This window comes from Podarcis tiliguerta (assembly GCF_965153285.1).
Source record: "Podarcis tiliguerta genome assembly, chromosome: 17".
NCBI classification, from domain to species: domain Eukaryota; kingdom Metazoa; phylum Chordata; class Lepidosauria; order Squamata; family Lacertidae; genus Podarcis; species Podarcis tiliguerta.
This window is the reverse complement of record NC_139550.1, coordinates 28,231,402-28,253,075: the sequence shown is the minus strand read 5'-3', so window position 1 is coordinate 28,253,075 and position 21,674 is coordinate 28,231,402. Positions and strand designations below refer to the sequence as shown.

Sequence of the window (21,674 nt, the reverse complement as noted above, 5' to 3'; positions counted from 1 at the left end):
TTATATTAGCCCTGTTGATGTTGGGCTTATCATGGGGGAGGGGAGGGATGCAAAAAAAAGAAGTCTGAAGGTCGACTGTTGTCAAATTTTATCTGTGCTTGAACATTACTTTTACTGGAGTTGTGAAATGAAATGAGTGTATGTATTTCTCCAGGTCTCTTTTGGAAAAGAAAAAAAAAAGTTGGTAAATACAATCATTTTACACTGGCCGCTTAATATAAAGAGTTTTCTTAGTTTCAAGAGTCAAGAAGCGTTTTTGAGAAGCTTAATGTTAATGTTTTTGTCCTCTTTATAATTAAAAGTAATTTAATTTTTCATAGTTTTTACAAAATATTTTAATGTTAACTGTTAGTCATGGTGATTTCGTATAAATAGGGTTTTAATTAATTGCACTCTGAAATATCAAGAATTTTCCTCTTTGATTTACACTGGAGGCCTGCTCATTTGATAGCAGCTGCATTAAACTTGTTATAGGAAAGGCAGCTTTCATTGGACAGAACTGGAAGATGCTATTTTGATACATTTCAGAGTGTTCAGGGGTTATATTGGAAATTTTATTATGACGCTAGAGAACATAGACTGTCGTCTTTCTCAGAGGAAGAGCGATTCTCACGGTTGCAGGATAAACGAGAGCTCTGATCACATGTGGTAATAATGTGTACTGAATTCATGTACACAGGACACCATTACAGACAATGCAAGCTTCCTTTTCAAAAAAAGAATCAGTTCTTTGCGTACCAACTCCTCTCTTTTAAGACTACTGATTTCCGGTGCCGTCTGCCCAAGCGGCCGACTCTGTGCAACCTCCGCTGGCTTCAGTTGAGCTTGCAGCAGATTTGGAGCTTGTCCTGGGGGGATGATGCACCTCGTATACACAGGGGACCACCACCCAGATGCTTTCTGCTCTTCAGTGGGACTGTTGATGCTAGAGACTGAAGCTAGGAAAAGGAAAGAAAAGCATCTCGATTATTATTTTTTAAGTGTACGTACTACTTATGCTGAACTGGACATGCAGGAAACCATTCCTTTCAGATGACTTTTTTTATTCCATGTCCTTTTCCCCGTGATAGTTCAATCTGCTGCTCTTGTTAAAGATAGTTTATAGGATGCAAGGAATGTAGCAACCTGCATTGTAACTTTGCTCAAAATAATTCCTGGTTCTTAAGTGGATTTCATTTTATACAAAAAAATGTTTAAAAGGCAGTGAAACTGGCACATGTCACTTGTACTTATTTCCCAATTGCGTAGAATTTGAATAGGTGGCTAGACGGACCATTGCCATTTAAGAATGTACATCAGGGATCATTGTACCTCGGCTATTACATGGTGCCTTAAACAGAACTGAAGCTAAGATTTTCTTGTTAATAACTCTTGCATTGATTCAGCAAAGTGTGCCTGTCTTCTTTCTTTCTCCCCTCCTCCCCCAAGTCCCCAAACAGTAGAAGGGCAGGTTACATAGTTTTCAAAAATCAAGATTTTCTTTATTTATTTATTAGATACACTATCCCGCTTAGAGTGACGGCATATTTCTTCTTTATAGCTGAATTTCACTTTATTACTAATCAGATTTTCTTGGTGGGGAGGGGAGTGTATGAAAAACAAAACTAGCTTTAACAATGTCAAAGGTCAACAAAATAGGTTAGCCAATTTCCAAACAAGAATTTATATATATTTCTAAACCCTTATCTACTTTTAATTTTTAAAAAGTAAAGTAAGCAAAACTTTTTAAAGCAGCATATAGTTACAATTTGTGCACATGTGGGGGGTCAGTCTGCTGTTTCATTTACTGGTTAAATCATACTATATGTGGGGGTTTTTTGTTTTGCTTTTGTCTAATGACCTGTTACAAGTATAATGGATTAAACATGTCATTGGTTGAAAATATACCTGAATTTCCTTAGTTTGATCAAAACAAACCAAAAATGAAGGAAAGCACAAAGAAAATTCACAGACTCTATAGCGCAAGGCTATAGTCAAATATTCAGAGCCTTGTTTGTCATTTGTCTGAAAGACGATATTTAAGGTTAGAGTCACCACATGCTTGAACAGCAAGGAGAAATTGTTGGTATATTTATAGCACACAAGTTTGATCCTAGGTTTTTCATGTTTCAAGAATTTCTAAAGATTTACTAATTTTTTAATTTAAACATTTATACTTCTAAACCAAGCTTTATGAATTTTCTTAAAGTTGCAGAATTGGAGGCCCACTGGCAGAGCGGCCAGGCAAGCTCTTGTGCCTGGTCATTCCTGCCACATTGTTTAACTTATGCTGATATGATTCCATGATCATTCTGTTTCCTCTGTTATTTAAATGTGTCCCCATCCCCCCGCTCAAAATCCATCACGTCTGTACCCCTCACCATTTTTTAAAGAAATCTAAGCTGTGATACTTACTCCCTCTCATTGTGCATTATGAAATGTTTACACTTAAATACAGTGAAATTAAATGTAAAAACAAAGAAACACTTTTCAGCATAGTTTTTTAAGGCTCTAGTAAGGAGATTAGATTTATTTACTGATAATCCTTTGAGATGGCAAACTTGTATGTTTTCTAATCATTGTCCTTTTCATTATTGTTGAATTTTGTTCATGCAGCGAAATGACAAAGATGCAAATTTAGTTTTCTGAGAGAGACAGGCCTTGTAAATCCTCTGTAAGTCAACTCTTTTCGCCTTCCCACCTTAGTTGATCACTGTATTCAAGGTGCCAAAAAGATCAATATATAATTTTATCTTATGTCAAGTTTTCTGATTAAAAGGTGACATTCTAGTCTGTAATGGAACCAGGTAAATAAGATGGATCTCTGCAGCCACATATTGCCCCAGATTCATCCAAAAATGCTCTGATAAGTTAATATTTAAAAAAAAATGGAATACTAGTTTTGATCAATCCAAATGTGCGTATTTTTATCACTTAATTTAGTGGCAGTTGATCATTTCTGCTTTTCTATTTATTGGTCTCACAAATCGGGTGAGTCCTCTGCCCTGCATTGTCCCCACAGACCCTTCCGTGTAATCACGAAGCCACATCAAGGGAGCTTTCTGACACTCCACTCTTTGTGCCTATATCCGTTCAGCATTCCTTGCGAAATGTGGCTGGGATTCCCAGACTCCCCTGCATGTGCCCAAGTGCATCTGTGCCCCTAACCCAGAGGGCTCCCCCAAGTCCCTCTTCCCACCCTAGATCCTTTGGACCTTAGATTCTGTTGCCCCAGAATCCCCCCAACTTGCTTTGGGGAGGAAACCTCAGACCCATAGAGGGCTTTGAATCTTGGAGATGAATTTAAACAAAATACAGTGGTGCCTCGCAAGACGAAAAGAATCCGTTCCGCGAGTCTTTTCGTCTTGCGGTTTTTTCGTCTTGCGAAGCAAGCCCATTGACGGAGTAGCGCTATTAGCGCTATTGGCAATTTAAGGGCTAAAAACGGCTTTTTGGGGGGGGATTAGCGGTTTTGCTGCTAAAATGCTTTTAGCAGCTTAGCGATTCAGAATAAGGGGTTTTGGAGCAAAAAAAAATAAATCGATTTTTTTTTCGTCATTTTTCGTCTTGCGAAGCAAGCCCATAGGGAAATTCGTCTTGCGAAGCACCTCTGCAGACGGAAAACCCTTTCGTCTTGCGGGTTTTCCGTCTTGCGAGGCATTCGTCTTGTGGGGCACCACTGTAATCACAATTTAACCATCATTCACAACACAAATATTAATATTATGTCTTAGCACTGACATTACCAGTACTTTTTTTCTGGGGGGACGCAGGCGTACGCATACCCCTCAACATTTTGTGAATCTAACTTTGGCCTCATTGAGGGGCACTCTTTCAATATGAATAGGAAAATGAGAGTACCCCTAAACATTTTTTTTTTTTTAGAAAAAAAGAACTGGACATTACTAACTCTTGATGGCATTGCAGGAGAATAGACTCATAGGATTTGTGTGGCTCCTGTCTTTAAAAAGTTGGTTTAAGGAATAATAAGTTTTAAAAATAGGACTTTTTGGCTCTTGTAGAAGTAATGCAGTGATCAATGTAGATGCTACTCTGGAAACTTCCTACTCAGAGGCTAGGCCCAGATTTCATAAGCTCTTCAGGAATGCAAAATAGTTGGTGCTGTCACTTTAAACTTACAAATGTTTGTACTGTCTTGTCGAAATTATTTGCTTTGTGCTTATTTTTGTATTACAACTGGGAATTACGACACTACTTTAGAAATGGATCACCTTTTAAAAAGTTACCAATGTGCAATGTTACCACATTGGGTTCACCGTGCGTGGTGATAATTTAAACAGGACTTGTACTAATGGTACCGTCATTCAGGAATGTACAGATCTACATACAATTTCTTTAATTTAAAACGAGGTATTTTTAAGCATCGGAAACACTTCTCTCAAATTATTTTCAGTAAAACATTAAATAACTGCATAGTTTTCTCGAGACAAATCAGCAAGGAAATACATAAGTTTGACTTTTAATTGCAACCTTGTTTCAATAATGGAATAATTTTATATAAGGAATACCTATAGGATTTTTTTTTTTTAACTTTCATATAACACTAATTTCGGAATATGTAACACTGATTGGTGAGAGTAGTATCCCTACGTGAAAATTGGGCCCTTATTCCTGCATTACAGGTCAGTCTCTTTTATCTATATGGTTAAAATGAGTTAAAGAGGAAGGGGAATGTTAGTACTGTTGTTTGGTGACTGAAGAAAACTGGAATAGAAGCATAAATGCAGTGCTTAGTTCTAGTGATAGGAAATTATTTTGATGGTAACGCCTTGCATTAACCCTTTGAGCATTGTAAGCTAATGTGATTGGTGCAAATATTTCAGAGACCACTGGCAAGAGGAGGAGTGCCGTGGCCCCAGCCCTAACCACTATCTGAGATAATGAACACCATGTGCACACTTTTGCAGGAGAACAGGTCCCAAGAACTCTAAGAAAATCTAAGGAGTTGTGCCCTACTTCAGAGAACTCTGAATGCTCCCCAAATTCTACTGAAGCAATTACCTTTTTTGGGGGGGTGGATATTTTTATTTTAAATTTTGTCATGCATAGGGTTGAATCTAGCCATAGTCATTCTTCAAGTCAGGGAAGTTTGTGGGACTTGATTTCAATAGGTCTGCTTAAAGTATGACTAAGTTAGGATCCAACCCTGGTTTGCACTTAAATAGGTGTGTCATAGGAACATTGGAAGTTGCCTTATACAAAGTCAGACCAGGGGTACACCGAGCTCAGAATTGTCTGTCCCAGGGTTCTTCAACCTTGGTCTGTTGCTGGACCACAACTCCCATCATCCTCAGCCGGCTTTGCCTGTGGTCAGGGATGATGGGAGTTGTAGTCTAACAACATCTGGGGACCTGAAGTTGATGAACACTGGTCTACCCAGCAGCTCTCCAGGGTTTGGGGCAGGGAACATTCCCAGCCCTGCCTGGATATGTCAGGGATTGAAACAGACAACTTCTGCATGCAAAGCACATGCCCTGCCATTGAGTTATGGCCCTTCCCTATCAGACATTTTAAGCATCAAAGATCTGGATGCATTGTAAATGTTCTTCACAATTTCAATACTTGAATTTGAGGAGGACATCTCTGGGGAATACATTTAGAATACTGCCTGCAGCAAACTAGCATTTATGCTATTTACTGCCTACAGCAAACTAATATTGCTACTAGTTTAGGGGGAAATTATTTGATCCAAGAAACATGAATTGAAAAGTACCTATATGGTCTTAAAATTAGATACTTAACAAGAAAATAACTTTATTTGAGAATACAGTGGTACCTTGGGTTACAGACACTTCAGGTTGCAGACTCCACTAACCCAGAAATATTGCCTCGGGTTAAGAACTTTGCTTCAGGATGAGAACAGAAATCATGCTCCGGCAGTGTGGCGGCATCAGGAGGCCCCATTAGCTAAAGTGGTGCTTCAGGTTAAGAACAGTTTCAGGTTAAGAACGGACCTCCGGAACAAATTAAGTTCTTAACCCGAGGTACCACTGTAGTGCAGAAATCTTGCTAGGCTAGTATATGAGCATGTGTAAATAGGAAATGTATCTCAGAGACCTTTGCGGTTCAGTTAGACATGCCCTCATCCTATAAACCAGGGGGGCCGGCCCATGACCCTCCAGATGTTGGGTCCCAAGTCCTATCAGCCCCAGCCATTAGGGCAGTCATTGTCCTACGAAATACGGAGGGCCACAGTTGAGACTGTAGATGGTGCTGTAGACGGTCTCCCCCAGGGTATTGCTGTGACTACAGTCCAAGGAGCCTCTACAGGCGTTCCTGGGAGAGAACTGGGTGGAATTACAGGTATCTTTGGATTTTGTTTTGCAACCACCGTTCAGCTGAAGACAGGCTGCATTTTGAGAGTGGAAATGGCTTTCCTCTCCCACATGGTGAGCTCTTGTGGTGCTCAGAGAAGCCTTTGGCTGCGCACACAGTTTTCCCGCTAGGCATGTAGTTTTGTTGAGCTGAAGCCTTGATTCACCCCATTTCCTCATTCCCAAATTGGTTTGTTACTGAATGCAGAGTGGCATATTTCTAAGGAATTCCAAACTTCAGACATTGTGCAGATAAAAATAGGCTGTGGGCGATAGAGCAGTAGATTTTTTTTTTTTTTTTTACGTAGTCGCAATTGCCAAACCAGCCCAGTCTCTAGATCCGGCCTGTGACCCCCCCAAATTATGAATCCTGTTGTAGCTGAGGCTCCACCAACCTCCCAGTCGCCAGGGTGCGGAGCGCCCAGCAGCTCCCAGTAGGTGGCTGGTGAGCTGCCTTTCTCTTGGAGAGTCTCCAGGAGCGCTGGCCTGCTCTCGATAGAGTTCTGCAAGATTCTTGTCCATTGGTTCAATGCATCATCACTAATAAGCAGTTTGCACTGGAGCTGTGGTTATTCTGGAAGGGACTTGGGAGCGCTACGGTTCTCTAACACAAGCCTCTAACCAGCCTTCCCTTATTCTGACAAGCTATTCAAATTAATGTATAATTAAAAATGAATGCAATACTCAAAGGGTTTATGAATTTATTATTCATAATAATTTTACTGTAAATGCTTCTCAGTTTGCATGCCTTGATCATTGCTGCTAGTGATTTTATGTGCCAGTAGAACTGAGTTTACGTTACCAATTTTACTTAATAGTTAAAGCCACTTACAAAGTGACTGCCTGGGGTCTTTTGATTGAAGTAACATGCCTTGATTTCAAAACAATTTGTGGTTGTTTTTTTAAATGATTTTTCTCTCCTCTTTTTTTCGTTCCCTCCCTTCTTTTTCTTTTCATATATATATGAAGCCCTGAGTAATATTTGGTAAGAATGCTCAGTTCAATTGATTATGTAAAATGAAATACACCAGAATACCCACTGAATGCAAACCATCGTCCTACTAAGCCTCATCTCTGTACATTTCACCAAGCACTGATGCTGGGCAGCCTTCCATGCAAATCACATAGGAAACGAGTTGAAATTGCCCAGCAGCAATGCCTTGTGGATTGTGCCTTCTGTACCTAGACTTAGCGGAAATCAGGGAGATCTGGTTTAACTGCAGTGAGAACGGGATGGGGCAACAGGTTGCGATTGAGAGGGAAGCAAAACTGTCGAGCAAGACAAGTGTGTGGTCCTTTGCACTTGGTTGTGCGACACTTTTGCAATGTCCAGTCACCTTTCGTGGCCAGGTAAGAGACAAATCTTCAGCATGCGTGCAAGTACTATATAAATAGGAATTATTGCATTTACTAAATTGAAATTTTAACAAGATATATGGCTTGAATGGGTTGTCCACATTAGGATATACCGTATTTTTTGCTCTATAAGGCTCACTTTTTCCCTCCTAAAAAGTAAGGGGAAATGTGTATGCATCTTAGGGAGCGAATGCAGGCTGCGCCGCTATCCCAGAAGCCAGAACAGCAAGAGGGATTGCTGCTTTCGCTGCGCAGCGATCCCTCTTCTTGTTCTGGCTTCTGAGATTCAGAATATTTTTTTTCTTGTTTTCCTCCTCCAAAAACTAGGTGTGTCTTATGGTCTGGTGCGTCTTACAGAGCGAAAAATACAGTATGTATTATTGCAAAACAGCATAGGAAGTATGGAACCCAATTTAATACTGATTATAAAGAAGGTGCCTATTTAGTACTTCTGTGTTATTTCATTACTACATTCCTATCTCCCTAAGCATCTCACATCAATAAAAGTGAGATTCAGGCCCTGTAATCAGACTTATGAACTAAACATGACATGCAAGGGAAGCGATCTTTCTGTTCTGCTGTGGCTCTTCTTTGATTGGCTCTGGCCGTCGCAGGGTAGCCAGCGATGGAAGCTGCCTTCTTCCTGGACCAGTGGAGGGGCCAGGTCGGTCTTCCTCTGGCCCCCAAGTTCCCCCTTGCCCCCCTGGCCAATTTCAGAGATCCTGGAGTTCTGCCTTTGGCTCTGCAGCCTCAGGGCAACTTTCAAAAGCAGCCTATTGAAATTCTGATATGGATTTCTTGCACAAGAAGTACAGCCCCAGGTAGTTTAGGGAATTATACCCTTACATTTTAAATCTTAATTACAGTTTCAAAGTAACCAAATAATTTTCAACTTACAGTTATCAAAAACAAAAGTCTAACCAAAGCAGGTTTCTCCTTTTATAACTTAATTTTCCCATTTGAAATTTGACTTTTTTAATAATAGCTAGTGAGGCTGTAAAAAAACAAAACAAACATTTGTGTGCCTTCTTAAAAACTTGGGGAATTTGTGCCTGTCTAATGCGGTTAAATTTAGTTCTTACCATTGCTAACTCTACTATCACTCAGGGCTTTCTTACCTTTGATATAAGTTATTTCATTGTTTTATTTTACAATTTGTTTTTGTTCTTCGTTACGTGCCATCATTTAAATTTCACTTAGTAAGTGGCAGGTCATGCTTTTCAGTCCCACAAGCACAGAAATGCAGGAAACACTCATAGAGCATATTGGATCTTTTTATTTTCAAAATTGACTGAATATATAATGTAAATGAGGTAAGCAACTTTTTGTAGATTGTATGTGTGAGATAATGTAATGTTCTTTTCCAGTTTTTGGATTACAGTTGAATATACTTTTTAATTATTTAAAGAAAACATCTTTACAGAATAACGTGATGGGTTTTGTATAATGTATTTGATTTTGTAAATACGTATTTCCTGATGTGATTTTTGTGAAAATGCTAAATCTTTTAGTATATCATGTCCTCTCAAAATTGGCAGGAGCTAAATAATAGTTTGTGGGCAATTTGTATTGTGTACTGTACAATAACTGGGGAACTTTTATAATTATAAAAATATATATTAACTTTTAGTGTGTTGTTTAAACAAATGACTGGAACATACTAAAGATAGTAGGATTTTTCTGAATATTTCAGACTTGAACTCAGGCTAGCTTTCTTGTGTTTTTCAAAACAAAATTGTGTCTTGTCTTTTAAAATCAATAAATTTGTTTTCTTGTTACAAATATATTTCAAATGTTTCCATTTTTATAGAGGGGTATGGCATCACAGTGGTTTATAACAATATAAAAACCTAAAACTAAACTTCGAAATCAAAAAAGTTTAAAACAAGTTAAAAATAATAATAATAAAGGAGAGTTAAAAGCAAAAATAAATTTAAAACAAACATTAAATAGACCATTGGGGGCGGGTCATGCTAGTTCTGCTTCATCAAAACTTGTTCTTCTGTATGCTTGGTAATTCTACTTTTAACACTAGTTTTCCCAGAATAGGCATTAAATTAGCAGGTATATAATTCCCCAAATTCCTCCTGGATTGCTTTTTAAAATATTGGTATTACATTCATACCAGTTCTCAGGTACAGAGGCTGATCTTGGAGACATGTTTTTGTTAGATCACAAATTTTACATTTGAGTTGTTAAGGGCGGATGACATCCCAGCCCCAGTGATTTGTCAGTTTTTAATTTGTCAGGGAGGCCTACAATTCAGTGGCGTAGCGTGGGGGGTGCAGGGGGGGCCGGCCGCACCGGGCGCAACATCTGGGGGTTAGGGGGCGCAAATCCACAGGTTAGGGGGTGCAAATCCACGGGTTAGGGGGCGCAAATCCACGGGTTAGGGGGCGCAAATTACTTGCCTTGCCCCGGGTGCAGACAACCCATGCTACGCCACTGCTACAATTTGACCTAGTATCTCCATTCAATTGTCCTGTGTCTCAGTTCCTCAGATTCCCTTCCCATGTAAGCGCCACATCTGCTGCTGCAAAGACATATGCAGAGAATTCATGCAGCTTCTCTGCAATCTCCTTTTCCTCATCCAAACGTCCAACCGCTCCCTCGCTAGTGCAAATATTTAGTTTCTAACATTAATTCATGCATCTAATGTTAATCCAATATTCTTTTGTATGTGCTCTGTAGGATTACGTTTTACTTTGCCACTTTTCAGCAGTTTATCTCCGACACTGTAGAAAATTGGGAAAGTGCCATCATATCTTGTTCTGAACTCCTACAAGTAATCTAAATGCTAACTGGATCACAGCAAAATAACAGAGCAATCCTTTTCTTGGGCGTGCAGTGTCAGCGCCTTATTCATTGTTATGAAACATTTGAAAACCGAGTAGCACTATGGAGTTGCGAGGTCTTTTGAAGAAGCAAAACACTTGTTAATAGGAATATCTGACATGTATTCTTGATCCGCATGGATTAAAGCCACAACTGAAAGTTCAGTCACACAGTCTGCACTACTGCCTATTAAATTTAAGCTTTTGGAACTTCTAACTAATAAATTCCTAAGACTATGAAAGATGAATAAATAGGTCTTTTGTAAAATGTTAACAGAAGATGTAGATCTACACAGTCGGGCCATGAATTTTAATAAATGGAAATAACTGCAGCCAGAGTGCTTGGGTTTAACCCAGTTTAGTACCACTGAAGTGAGCAAGTCTAAACTGACTGGTTGCAATCCTGTACCAGCTTAGTGGACATATATTCATCTGAACTCAGTAGAGCTTCCTTCTGCATAAATGTGAATTGGAATAGGCTTCCTACCCCCAGGACTTTAGCCCAGCAGTTGTTTAGTCCTCAGGCATCCTGCTGTGAAGATTGAACGAGCTGTGGAATCAGTTAGATTTTTAGTTTGTAGCCAATGGCCATTCCAGTGCAAGTCACAAAAACAAGCAACACGATCCAAGAATAAATCAAACCTGTCAATCTTCAGAAATGCATGCTTTCAAAATATGAAATTGTAAAGTTCTTCAAATTATTTTTAATTTTTTTTTAAAAAAATCTGGACATAAGCAAGCCCTAGTCAATATAGTAGCCCTTAATTTCTTGCTGCTGGAACAGGTGATGCATTTGTCCTCATTAGATCATCTGCAGCCATCTAAAAGATTCTGCCCTTATGTGTAAAGGGCAATACCGAATAGACTGCACGTCTTCAATCTGTCCTAATCAACATACACAAAGACTGGTCATTTGTTGGCCTATTAAAGAATTTACTGCTCATATTATATGGGCATCATTTAAAATCTAAGATGACTAAATGCATGCCTAACAGGGGGGAAATAAATTAATTCCCTCAGATTGGCAGCCCTTTTATAGTCAGATTTAATTTTAATATACTGAAATGAGAACTTGGAATTCTTCTTATATGCAAATATGTACTCTGAATCTCCCACAAAGGGCACGTAGGGATTTATTTTGGATTATATTCAGGGGTTCTTTTCAGGCACAACTCAGTTCCAGCAACTCTCAGGTGGGTGCCATTGCCATCATGAGAGAACAAGGGAGGCGTTCATGGTGAGTTCCAGCAGCTCTTTTTCTAGAAAAAAATGTTGTTGTTTAGTCGTGTCTGACTCTTCATGACCCCATGGACCAGAGCACACCAGGCACTCCTGTCTTCCACTGCCTCCCGCAGTTTGGTCAAACTCCTGCTGGCAGCTTCGAGAACACTGTCCAGCCATCTCGTCCTCTGTTGTCCCCTTCTCCTTGTGCCCTCCATCTTTCCCAACATCAGGGTCTTCTCTTCCAACATTGCACGGAGTCTTCTCTTCTCATGAGGTGTCCAAAGTCCTGGAGCCTCAGCTTCAGGATCTGTCCTTCCAGTGAGCACTCAGGGCTGATCTCCTTAAGAATGGGTAGGTTTGATCTTCTTGCAGTCCGTGGGACTCTCAAGAGTCTCCTCCAGCACCATAATTCAAAAGCATCAATTCTTCGGCGATCAGCCTTCTTTATGGTCCAGCTCTCACTTCCGTACATCACTACTGGGAAAACCATAGCTTTAACTATACGGACCTTTGTTGGCAAGGTGATATCTCCTTTTTAAGATGCTGTCATTGCTTTTCTCCCAAGAAGCAGGCGTCTTTTAATTTCGTGACTGCTGTCACCGTCTGCAGTGATCATGGAGCCCAAGAAAGTAAAATCTCTCACTGTCTCCATTTCTTCCCCTTCTATTTGCCAGGAGGTGATGGGCCCAGTGCTAGAAAAATAGCACTGATTATATATCCAATTCACCTGTACTAGAGCTACCCCGGATTGCTAACAAGCCAGAGATACATTTATCCAAAGCTGTCTTCTCAGATGGCAGAAGGCAGCCACTGGCAGAAGAGGAAGGGAGACAGTTTCTGGCAGTTCCCCCTCCCCCTTGCAGCTGCCCATCCCTCCCGAAATCTGCTCCGGGAGAGTTGAGAGACCTTCTGGAGCAGATTGGAGGTGGATGTACAAAGGGCTGCAGTGAGAGGAGGGAAACTGAATTTCTCTCCCTGTTCTGCAGATTGATACAGCACTAGAAGCCAGCCAGCCCATTTCAAAGCATTTGCTGCACCTTCTGCCTGCATCCCTGGCAGCCGGGTGCCTGGATGGCCCCGTGGCACAGCCCCCTTTCTGCCCTCCCTCTACTGAGTCAGACCATTGGTCCATGGAGCTCAGTAGTTCCTGCACGGACTGGCAGCGGCATTCCATGGATTCAGGCAGGGAGACATCGGCAGCCCTCCTTGGAGAGGCTGGCGAATGAACTGGACTCTCCTGTGTGCAAAGGCTGCGATAGAAACTCCTGCAGCAGCAGCAGAATAGAGCTGTGCTGGGAAAAAAGGGTGGCCGTCCTGATTCATGTCATCATGACACAATGATGTCCTTGAAGAAAATTACAGTTGTGTACTTATCACCATTCAGTTCTTTGTTCTCATGGACAAGTGAGAATAAACTATTGAGCATTTTCAAGCATGGAACTTGGCTCATGGCTGAGAAGCTTAGAAATGCTGCTGTGAATTTTAATCTGTTTTAGTATTTTAACTTTTTGTATGCTTTACAGTGTTGTGGATTTTTCCAGATTCTTTTTGTAAACTGCTTGGAGGTGTGCTTTTTTAACCCGCGGTGGTATTATTATTATTATTATTATTATTATTATTATTATTATACCCCGCCCATCTGGCTGGGTTTCCCCAGGCACTCTGGGTGGCTTGTAAAAGGTAAAGGGACCCCTGACCGTTAGGTCCAGTTGTGGCCGACTCTGCGGTTGCGGCGCTCATCTCGCTTTATTGGCTGAGGGAGCCGGCGTACAGCTTCCAGGTCATGTGGCCAGCATGACTAAGCCACTTCTGGCGAACCAGAGCAGCGCACGGAAACGCTGTTTACCTTCCCACCAGAGCGGTACCTATTTATCTACTTGCACTTTGAAGTGCTTTCAAACTGCTAGGTTGGCAGGAGCTGGGACAGAGCAACGGGAGCTCACCCTGTCGCGGGGATTCGAACCGCCGACCTTCTGATCGGCAAGTCCTAGGCTCTGTGGTTTAACCCACAGCGTCACCCGCATCCCATCTGGGTGGCTTACAGCATATCTAAAAATATAAAACATTGAGTGGTAAAAACCTCCCAATACAGGGCTGCCTTCAGATGTCTTCTAAAAGTTGTATAATTCTTTATCTCCCTAACATCTGAAGGGAGGTATGGAAATAAATGAATAAATAAAAATCTCATGGTAGTTAAGTCAAATTCATATTTAAAAGGCACATGAGACCTCACATGCATCCCCCCCCCATCACTCTCACAAGCTGCCACCTCTGGCCCTAACTTTCCCTATGAAAAATTCCACCGCACAGAACTGCAGCTCCTGCATTTCAGGAGAGCCCAGGAGGCTGGTGAGACAAGGACTGGAGCACAATGATCTGCATGGTGTGAAAAAGGCAAACTGATTATACAGTCCCTCCATGCTAGGGCAGCTTCCCTTCTCATTCTGGTTGTGCCTGCAAGGCCTTCCAGGGGAGATGTCTGCCTGAAATTCAGGAATCGCACTGCACCAGTCAGCAGAAGCCAAAAACTTCTTCAAACAGCATTGCCCTTGGGTAGGCAGTTTCTCAGTAGAAAACTGCTTGACTAACAGCAGTTAGTCAAGCACAAGTACTTGTTCATTTTTCATTTCACTATTTCCAATTACTATTAGCTGCATAACACATGAATATATATATTTTTTTACTTGCTATTTAATACAGCATAGCCGGCTGATGCTTCCATGTTAATTTACAAATGCAGATTTTGTATGTTTTTCTTACAGCATTTCATATTATGCATGGAAAGAATACCCTGAGCATTTTTTATGAGGGTATACCCTTGCTCTCAAGAAGACTAGGACCAAAAATTACCTTCATAATACTTTAATAGCAAGATGCTCCCTAGATAGTCACTAATTAGGGCTGTTTTGCACTGTAGGTTTTTCCAGTGTGGGTTTTAATAATGTCAGTGCCCCTTCTGGCCTGAAAGATAACTAACCACTTCTAGAACGCTTCACTTAACAGATTTTGTTGTTAGTTCTTTTTTTCAAGCTACTAGATGAAAACACCTTAACAGTGACATCTCCTGGGCAATTATTTTCATACAGACTGTTTAAGGGAAATGGTCTAAAAGAGATTGCCAAGCACCCAAGCACTAGAAAATAAAACTCACCAATTTAAACCAAGAATTTATTTGTTTTATTTGAAGTCTTAAAAAATTGGATCAGAAGGTCAGCGGTTCGAATCCCTGCGACGGGGTGAGCTCCTGTTGCTTGGTCCCAGCTCCTGCCAACCTAGCAGTTCGAAAGCACGTCCAAGTGCAAGTAGATAAATAGGTACCGCTCCGGTGGGAAGGTAAACGGCATTTCTGTGCACTGCTCGGGTTCACCAGAGGCGGCTTAGTCATGCTGGCCACATGACCTGGAAGCTGTACGCCGGCTCCCTCAGCCAATAAAGCGAGATGAGCGCCGCAACCCCAGAGTCGGCCACAACTGGACCTACCGGTCAGGGGTCCCTTTACCTTTACCTTAAAGTTTACCAGAGGGAAAATGAAACCCGAGGCAGACCTGGAACATTGACTCTGTTTGCTTTGCAGAATTGATGGAACGCTTTATGTATTTATTTTAATTCTGGTTTCTGTTGCTCCTCTCCTGCTTTCTTCTGCATTGCAGCCTGCACCGGGCCTCCCCAACAAGGTAGGAGACATGCCAACAAATCAAAGGTGTCTTTTGCATTAGAGCTGCCTCGGGGGTGGAAGAGCAGGAGCGTCCAGTGGGGGTTGGGGATGAGCCCTCCTGGTCCCAAACCCTGCTTAGCCTCTGGCCTCATTTCTCTCCTTTTTTCCCCCCAAATTTTTTTTGGGGGGTTTCACAACATTATAAACAAACAAACACATAAGACAAACAAACATACCGTAAATGATAGCCTTATTGAAAATTACACTTGTTAACATTGTTAAGTGACTTCCCCTTGGTTGAATTTCATTGCATATCCTTTTAACGGTTTTCCAAATCACAGTTCTTATAAAATTTAACTTAAACATTAACATCCTTAGATCTTCACATTATGAAATTAAACATATTAATTCGACACTTAACATAAATAAAATCCTAAGCCAATTAAGGGTCTGCAAGCTGTTTTCAGTTAATTTAACTTGACATATTTAACTAAGTAATCATTAAATTTAATCCACTCTTCCTGATACTCCTCCTCCTTCTGGTCACGGACTAGCTAGGTCAGCTAGCTCCGAAAAATCCATCATCTTCATCTGCCATTCTTCTATCGTTGGTAATTCTTGGGTTTTCCACTTTTTAGCTAACAGAATACGCGCAGCAGTTGTGGCATACAGAAATAATTTAACATCTTTCTTGGGCAATTCCAAACCTGTTATTCCAAGAAGAAAGGCCTCTGGTTTCTTTATAAATGTATATTTCAACATTTTTTCCAATTCGTTATAAATCGTTTCCCAGAAGTTTTCCACCTTGGGACAGGTCCACCTCATATGATAAAAGGTTCCTTCCTTTTCTTTACCTTTCCAACATCTATTGTCACAGTTAGGATATATCTTTGCTAATTTTACAGGAGTCAAATACCATCTGCACATCATTTTCATTCTATTTTCCTTTAACACAGTACATGCCTTGAACTTGACCCCTTTCTTCCACAATCTTTCCCAATCCTCAAACATTATATTATGTCCTCATTTCTCATGCCTCATTTCTCAAAGCTCAGAAGCCAAGGAAAGCCAAAGGTCAGCTGCCCCTCGCCCTCGCTGCTGCGCCACGTCCGTCCCCCGAGGGCGCTGCGCGGAGAGCGGCCAGCGCTGCGCAGCTACCCGCGCCAAGAAGGCGCATCTCCTGCGCGGCTGCAGTCCCGCGGGGCGCACGAGAGCGAGCGAGAGAGCGAGAGCGCGCTTCCCGGGGCGGCCGCCGGGCGTCGCTGCTGCCAACGCGGAGCTCGACGGAGCGCAACTTGGGCTGCGCTGGACGGGTCGGGGGCGCTCGTGCGCGCGCGCGGCTTCTTAGCTGGGGGAAGCGGAGCGGGAGCAAAGCAGGCTGCTTTGCTTTGCGTGGCCGCGCGAGGCGCCTCCGACGGGGAGCCCGGCCGGCGCGTGGCCGCCAGGCTCGTGCCCGCCAGGCTCGTCCGCCCGCTGCTGCCGCCGCCGCGGGTCTGGCGCGAGGAGGAGCCACGTCCGCCTCGGCTGTGCGCGGGGCAGGAGGCGGCATGGCTGCCCCGGCGGGGTCGGCCTGTCCGACGGCGCCGCGCTTCGCGGTGCAGCTGCGGCTGGTGAGCGAGGAGCAGCTGGCGCAGGGGCCGCTCCTGCTCCGCGCCGGGGCCAAGGCGCTCCGCCTGCAGCTGCAGCCCAGAGACGGAGAAGCCGAGCTGGCCGTGACCGACGGTGAAGTAGGGGCGCGGAAGGGCGCGCGGGGAGGGAGGGAAGGGCTGCAGCAGGGCCAGCCCCGCGTCCCCCCAAGGCACCGGCAAGGGCTGCCTCGCGGGTCACGTCCGAAAGGCTCTCGGAGAAATCAAACGCGTGTCTGGTCTTGGGGGGGGGGAGCCGTTCACACGTTACGCTTTTCCCGTGGAATGGGCAGTTGGCGAGGAGGAGGATGAGCTGAGCTCGCACCCGCGGAGTTGCGTCTTCACTCCGGGAAGCTGGGAGGCAGGAGAAGGAAGGGGAGAGCGAAGGAGAGGCAGACTCTCCCCGGAAGCCCTGCTCTGCCATCCCGAATCGGAAAGGGTCCCTCTGCGTTTTGTAACTCCCGGGGACTGAAGGGCAGTCTGCCCATGCTCAGAGATAGCTAGGTGATCTCCGGTGATCTCTTTGCAGTTCTGGCAAATGGTTTAATGTGTTGGAAGCCACCCTGAGTCAGATAGGCAGCATATAAATAAATTATTATTATTATTATTATTATTATTATTATTATTATTATCTGACTGAATGGCATGACACAAATGTGCAGGGTTAAAGGAGTCTGTTTGTGGAGTTCCGTCGTGCAGAATGTTCTGGGTTCAAAGCTTAGTGAGTCCTCACTTAACCCCTCCTGCAGAAGGATTCCTGCTTGAGTTCTGACATTGAACAGAGAGCTTCTGTCCCAGATGGACAGTGGCGTAGCGTGGGTTGTCATCAGCCGGGGCAAGGCAAGTAATTTGCGCCCCCTAACCCGTGGATTTGCGCCCCCTTACCCTAACCCCCAGATGTTGCGCCCGGTGCGGCCGGCCCCCCCTGCACCCCCCACGCTACGCCACTGCAGATGGAGGACTTGCACTTGATTGCTCCTGCCTTAAGGAGGCACCTATCTTAACTGCATTTTAAAAAGTGAACAGATAGAGCAATCACAGCAGCTTGGAACAAGAGGAGCACCTGCTTTTGCCTGCTGCAAAGCGGGAGAGGAGGGCAGGGGAAAGGGCAGGCAGCCCAGCCCAAGGAGACTCCGCTGGGGGCTTTTTCCTGGCCATCATGGCTTGCTAAGGATGCCCTGCCTTCTTGACTAGCCAGGAACAGAAGAGAGCAGCTGAATGAGGCCAAAGGTCCACTTAGTTCTGCATTCTGGTCTCACAGTGGCCAGCCAGTTACTCCTGGGAAGCCCATAAGCAAGCTTTGAGCTCAAGTGTGTAGGCCTTGGTGGTGGGTGGGCTGTGGAAGGACCCCCCCGGGGGGGGGAGCAGGGGGGAAAGTGCTGTGTTCTAGTCGACTTCTTCGTTTCTTCTGTCCTCTAGAGAGCTGAGGTTGGTGGAAACACAGAGCAGGGCCTTTTTTGTGGCAGCACCCCAGCTGTGAATGCCCTACCAAGGCATTTCCTAGACCAGGCATCCCCAACCTTCGGCCCGCCAGGTGTTTTGGACTACAATTCCCATCATCCCTGACCACTGGTCCTGTTAGCTAGGGATCATGGGAGTTGTAGGCCAAAACATCTGGAGAGGCGCAGGTTGGGGATGCCTGTCCTAGACTCTCCCCTACTCTTCCAGGCAGCTTTTACTTGTTCTTAATAGGTGGAGGTTTGATTCCATTCCTCTTGGTCTTAATGTATATGTGTGTGGGGGGGGGTCATGTTCTTTATTTGGTTTGTTGCTTAATTTTCGTATTAGTGTTTTATTTTTTATTTTCGGCTGCTAGGGCCAAAACGTGGCTTATGAGTATACAGTGGTGCCCCGCAAGACGAATGCCTCGGAAGACGAAAAACTCGCAAGACGAAAGAGTTTTTCGTTTTCTGAGTTGCTTCGCAAGACGGATTTCCCTATGGGCTTGCTTCGCAAGACGAAACGTCTTGCGCCTTTTTTTAAAAACCGCCAATGCATTCCTATGGGAAACCGTCAATACACATTGGTGCTTCGCAAGACGAAAAAACTCGTAGAACGAAAAAACTCGCAGAACGAATTAATTTCGTCTTGCGAGGCACCACTGTATTTTACGAGTGAATGAAAACAACACAGTTTAGAAGAAGCTACTGTGCCTTTTTCTTAGTGTGTTTCCTTTGCTCTGGACTTCAGTCACGGGCCTGAGAACATTCTGGCACATGGGGAACCTGGGCTTTCTCCGTTGTCTAGAGCACAGGGCTTTTGCATTAAGGTACTATAGTGGGTTAGAGATATTTTGTGGATCTTCTGTTCATCGTGTCCCAAGTGGCGCTTGAGCCTCAGAGCCAAGGAGACAAGTGCAGGGGCTAGAAATGGTGTGGACCCCTGACAAAGGGGTGGGGACCCTCAAGAGGCACACAGGCAGTGGGAGAAATTCAGATCTATAAGCTAGGCGCCAAAACAGAATGCCTGGTTGCCGTTTGGGGGGGGGGGCAGACGGCTCAAAAGTCGTATTTTTCAATGCGACTTTTTGCTTCCTGATTGTGCAGATAAAATATGAGAGTTGGAATTCTACAGGATGTGTTGCTGGGGTGTGAAAACAGTCCAGATCCAGGCAGGTGCCTCCAGGCGGGGAAGACATCAGGCACGTCTTGGCGCCTGGGCTTCTTTGCTTGGTCGTAAGTGGCTGCCAAAGGTGCCAGGTGAGCTTTGCAAACTGGGTACATCCCTTACGGCCTGCTTGTAACTAGGCCTGGGCGATGCATCAATGTCCAGGACCGGTTTGAGGCCCAGAGCAGGATGAAGCCTTCAGCTGGTGAGGCTTGCTTGCTTTCTCCCTCCCTTGCACAGGAGGTGGAGGTGGAGCTGTGGCAGTTTCACCCCAGAGCCTCGCAGGGCCGATGTTCCTTCCTTTTCAACATAGCAATGTATCACTATAGCATGATGTTTAGCTGGTGATATAGTGATACGCCGTTATTTAAAAGACTGATATCGCTCAGCCGTATTCATAACTCAGCTCCATTTATGGCTCCTCTTGTCCAGAGTAGATCCCGCTATGCAACAGAGTGAAGTGACCTGATGCAGAGGGCAGAAATCGGATGGGGGAGGGAATCCTTTGGTGGTTAAAGGCAGCTAGGGGTCCCTAAAAGGCGCTGCAAGACTTTCAAAAAGTTTTGAGGAAAACAAGTTCAGTTCAACTTCATGCCACAACTTGTCTTTCCCCGGGGCTGGCACTATCTTCGACTGCTACTGCTGCTGTGGAAATCTTTTTGACTTCTGAAATGTGCGAGAAATAAAATATGTTCCATTACTAATATCAAGATTGTGCTAAAAATGTAGCAGAAATGACAGTAGATACTCAAAAGCATTATTAGGGGAACATTAGAGGCTTAAAATAACCATTTTGAGCTATACTTGAGTATACAGCAGGATATAAACCTTGCAAATAAACGGTATAATATTTTAAGTTGTCAGACATTAAAAGGCAGAATTTCAGCCATGTGTGTTGCATTATCCTTTTAGTTTGAACAAGAAAAATAAGCTGCATGCCCAACACTAGAGCAATTTTTATATGTTGCCAAAGAAGACTGGATTGTTTTCTAAAAAGAATTCTTTTTTTAAGTTGATTTCCTACCAGCATCATGATTTGTACAAAACATTTTATTATATATATAAAAAAATTAAAATTTCAAAAATGTGGGATAATTTTTGAGAAATGATTGCAGGGGGGATTCGCTTTTTTTAAAATCCTCTGTAGCGAAGGGGATAGCAGCCCTGAGCTGTATTGGAGAAAAGTGCCTTTAGCCAAGGTGGGCTGTTTTTCTGAAGTGCTTAATGGAGGGCCAAACTGATTTTGTGATCAGTGCAGATGCTCCCTAAGAAGGGGGCTCTTCTCTGTGGTAAGGAAGAAAGCTGAAATGTTTTCTGGATTATGATGTGTGTGTGACTTGGGAAGGTTTTCTTCAAAGGTTCTGGAAGCGAACCCCCAAGACCTGCTGATCTAGTCCTTTTCTGTAGAATCTGCCCCTGGGTGGCAGCCGAAGTGTCTCTCCCCACCTGGCCTGGAGCGGCTTCTCCTGGGATGCTGCTCTGCTGCTCAGGATCCGGCCGTGCGGATGCCAAATGCTTTGCCGGCTCTTTCACAGATGATGGAAGCAATGATCTTACCAGGAAGGGTTTCAAAAAACTTCAGCGCCAGCTTTTCCAAGGCTTTAGGAGAAAACACAGTGGCTGTTTTGTGCTTTTTGAGTACTGAATGTGGAGGGGGAGAAAGAGAATTTGTGTCTCAGAGGCAAATATTGATCCTGATGCTGGAGCTCTTGGTTTCGCCTGAATTCATAGGAGCTGTGGGATTCTTCATACAGATGAAGTCTGTTTTAAATTGTTGTCGCTGTCAGGTGGATGAGATATTAATTCGTCTCAAGGGAAAGTTGCGTTGACAATAAAAGCCGTGAGGATGAGATTAAACTATCCTTTAGCAACATTATTTTGATCACGTTGTATATCTGTGTGTTCAGGGACACTCTTGGTGCCTGATCTGTGACCGCAGGGCCCTTTACCTTGGGCTGTCCTAGCAGAGCCAGTGAAAATAATGGGCATTTCTCATCACTGATTGCCAACTTAAAACGATTCAGCCAGCACATTAAAAGGTATATTTCAATGCAAAAAA

General features: G+C 43.5%; 1 protein-coding gene across 3 annotated transcripts in view; it reads left to right on the top strand.

Moving 5' to 3' along the window:
* Positions 1-16,877: 16,877 nt before the first annotated feature.
* Positions 16,878-21,674, top strand: part of LOC310667585 (histone-arginine methyltransferase CARM1-like) — a gene marked incomplete at its 3' end in the record, with an annotated part of 52,005 nt that continues 47,208 nt past the window's right edge. Inside the window, exon 1 of one of the 3 annotated variants that reach the window (XM_083420260.1) lies at positions 16,878-17,105. In XM_083420260.1, coding sequence (XP_083276386.1) covers positions 16,931-17,105 — 175 coding nt within the window. In that variant the 5' untranslated portion in view covers positions 16,878-16,930. The remainder of the gene's footprint in view (positions 17,106-21,674) is intronic. The other 2 variants (XM_083420262.1, XM_083420261.1) reach the window with 2 other exon arrangements.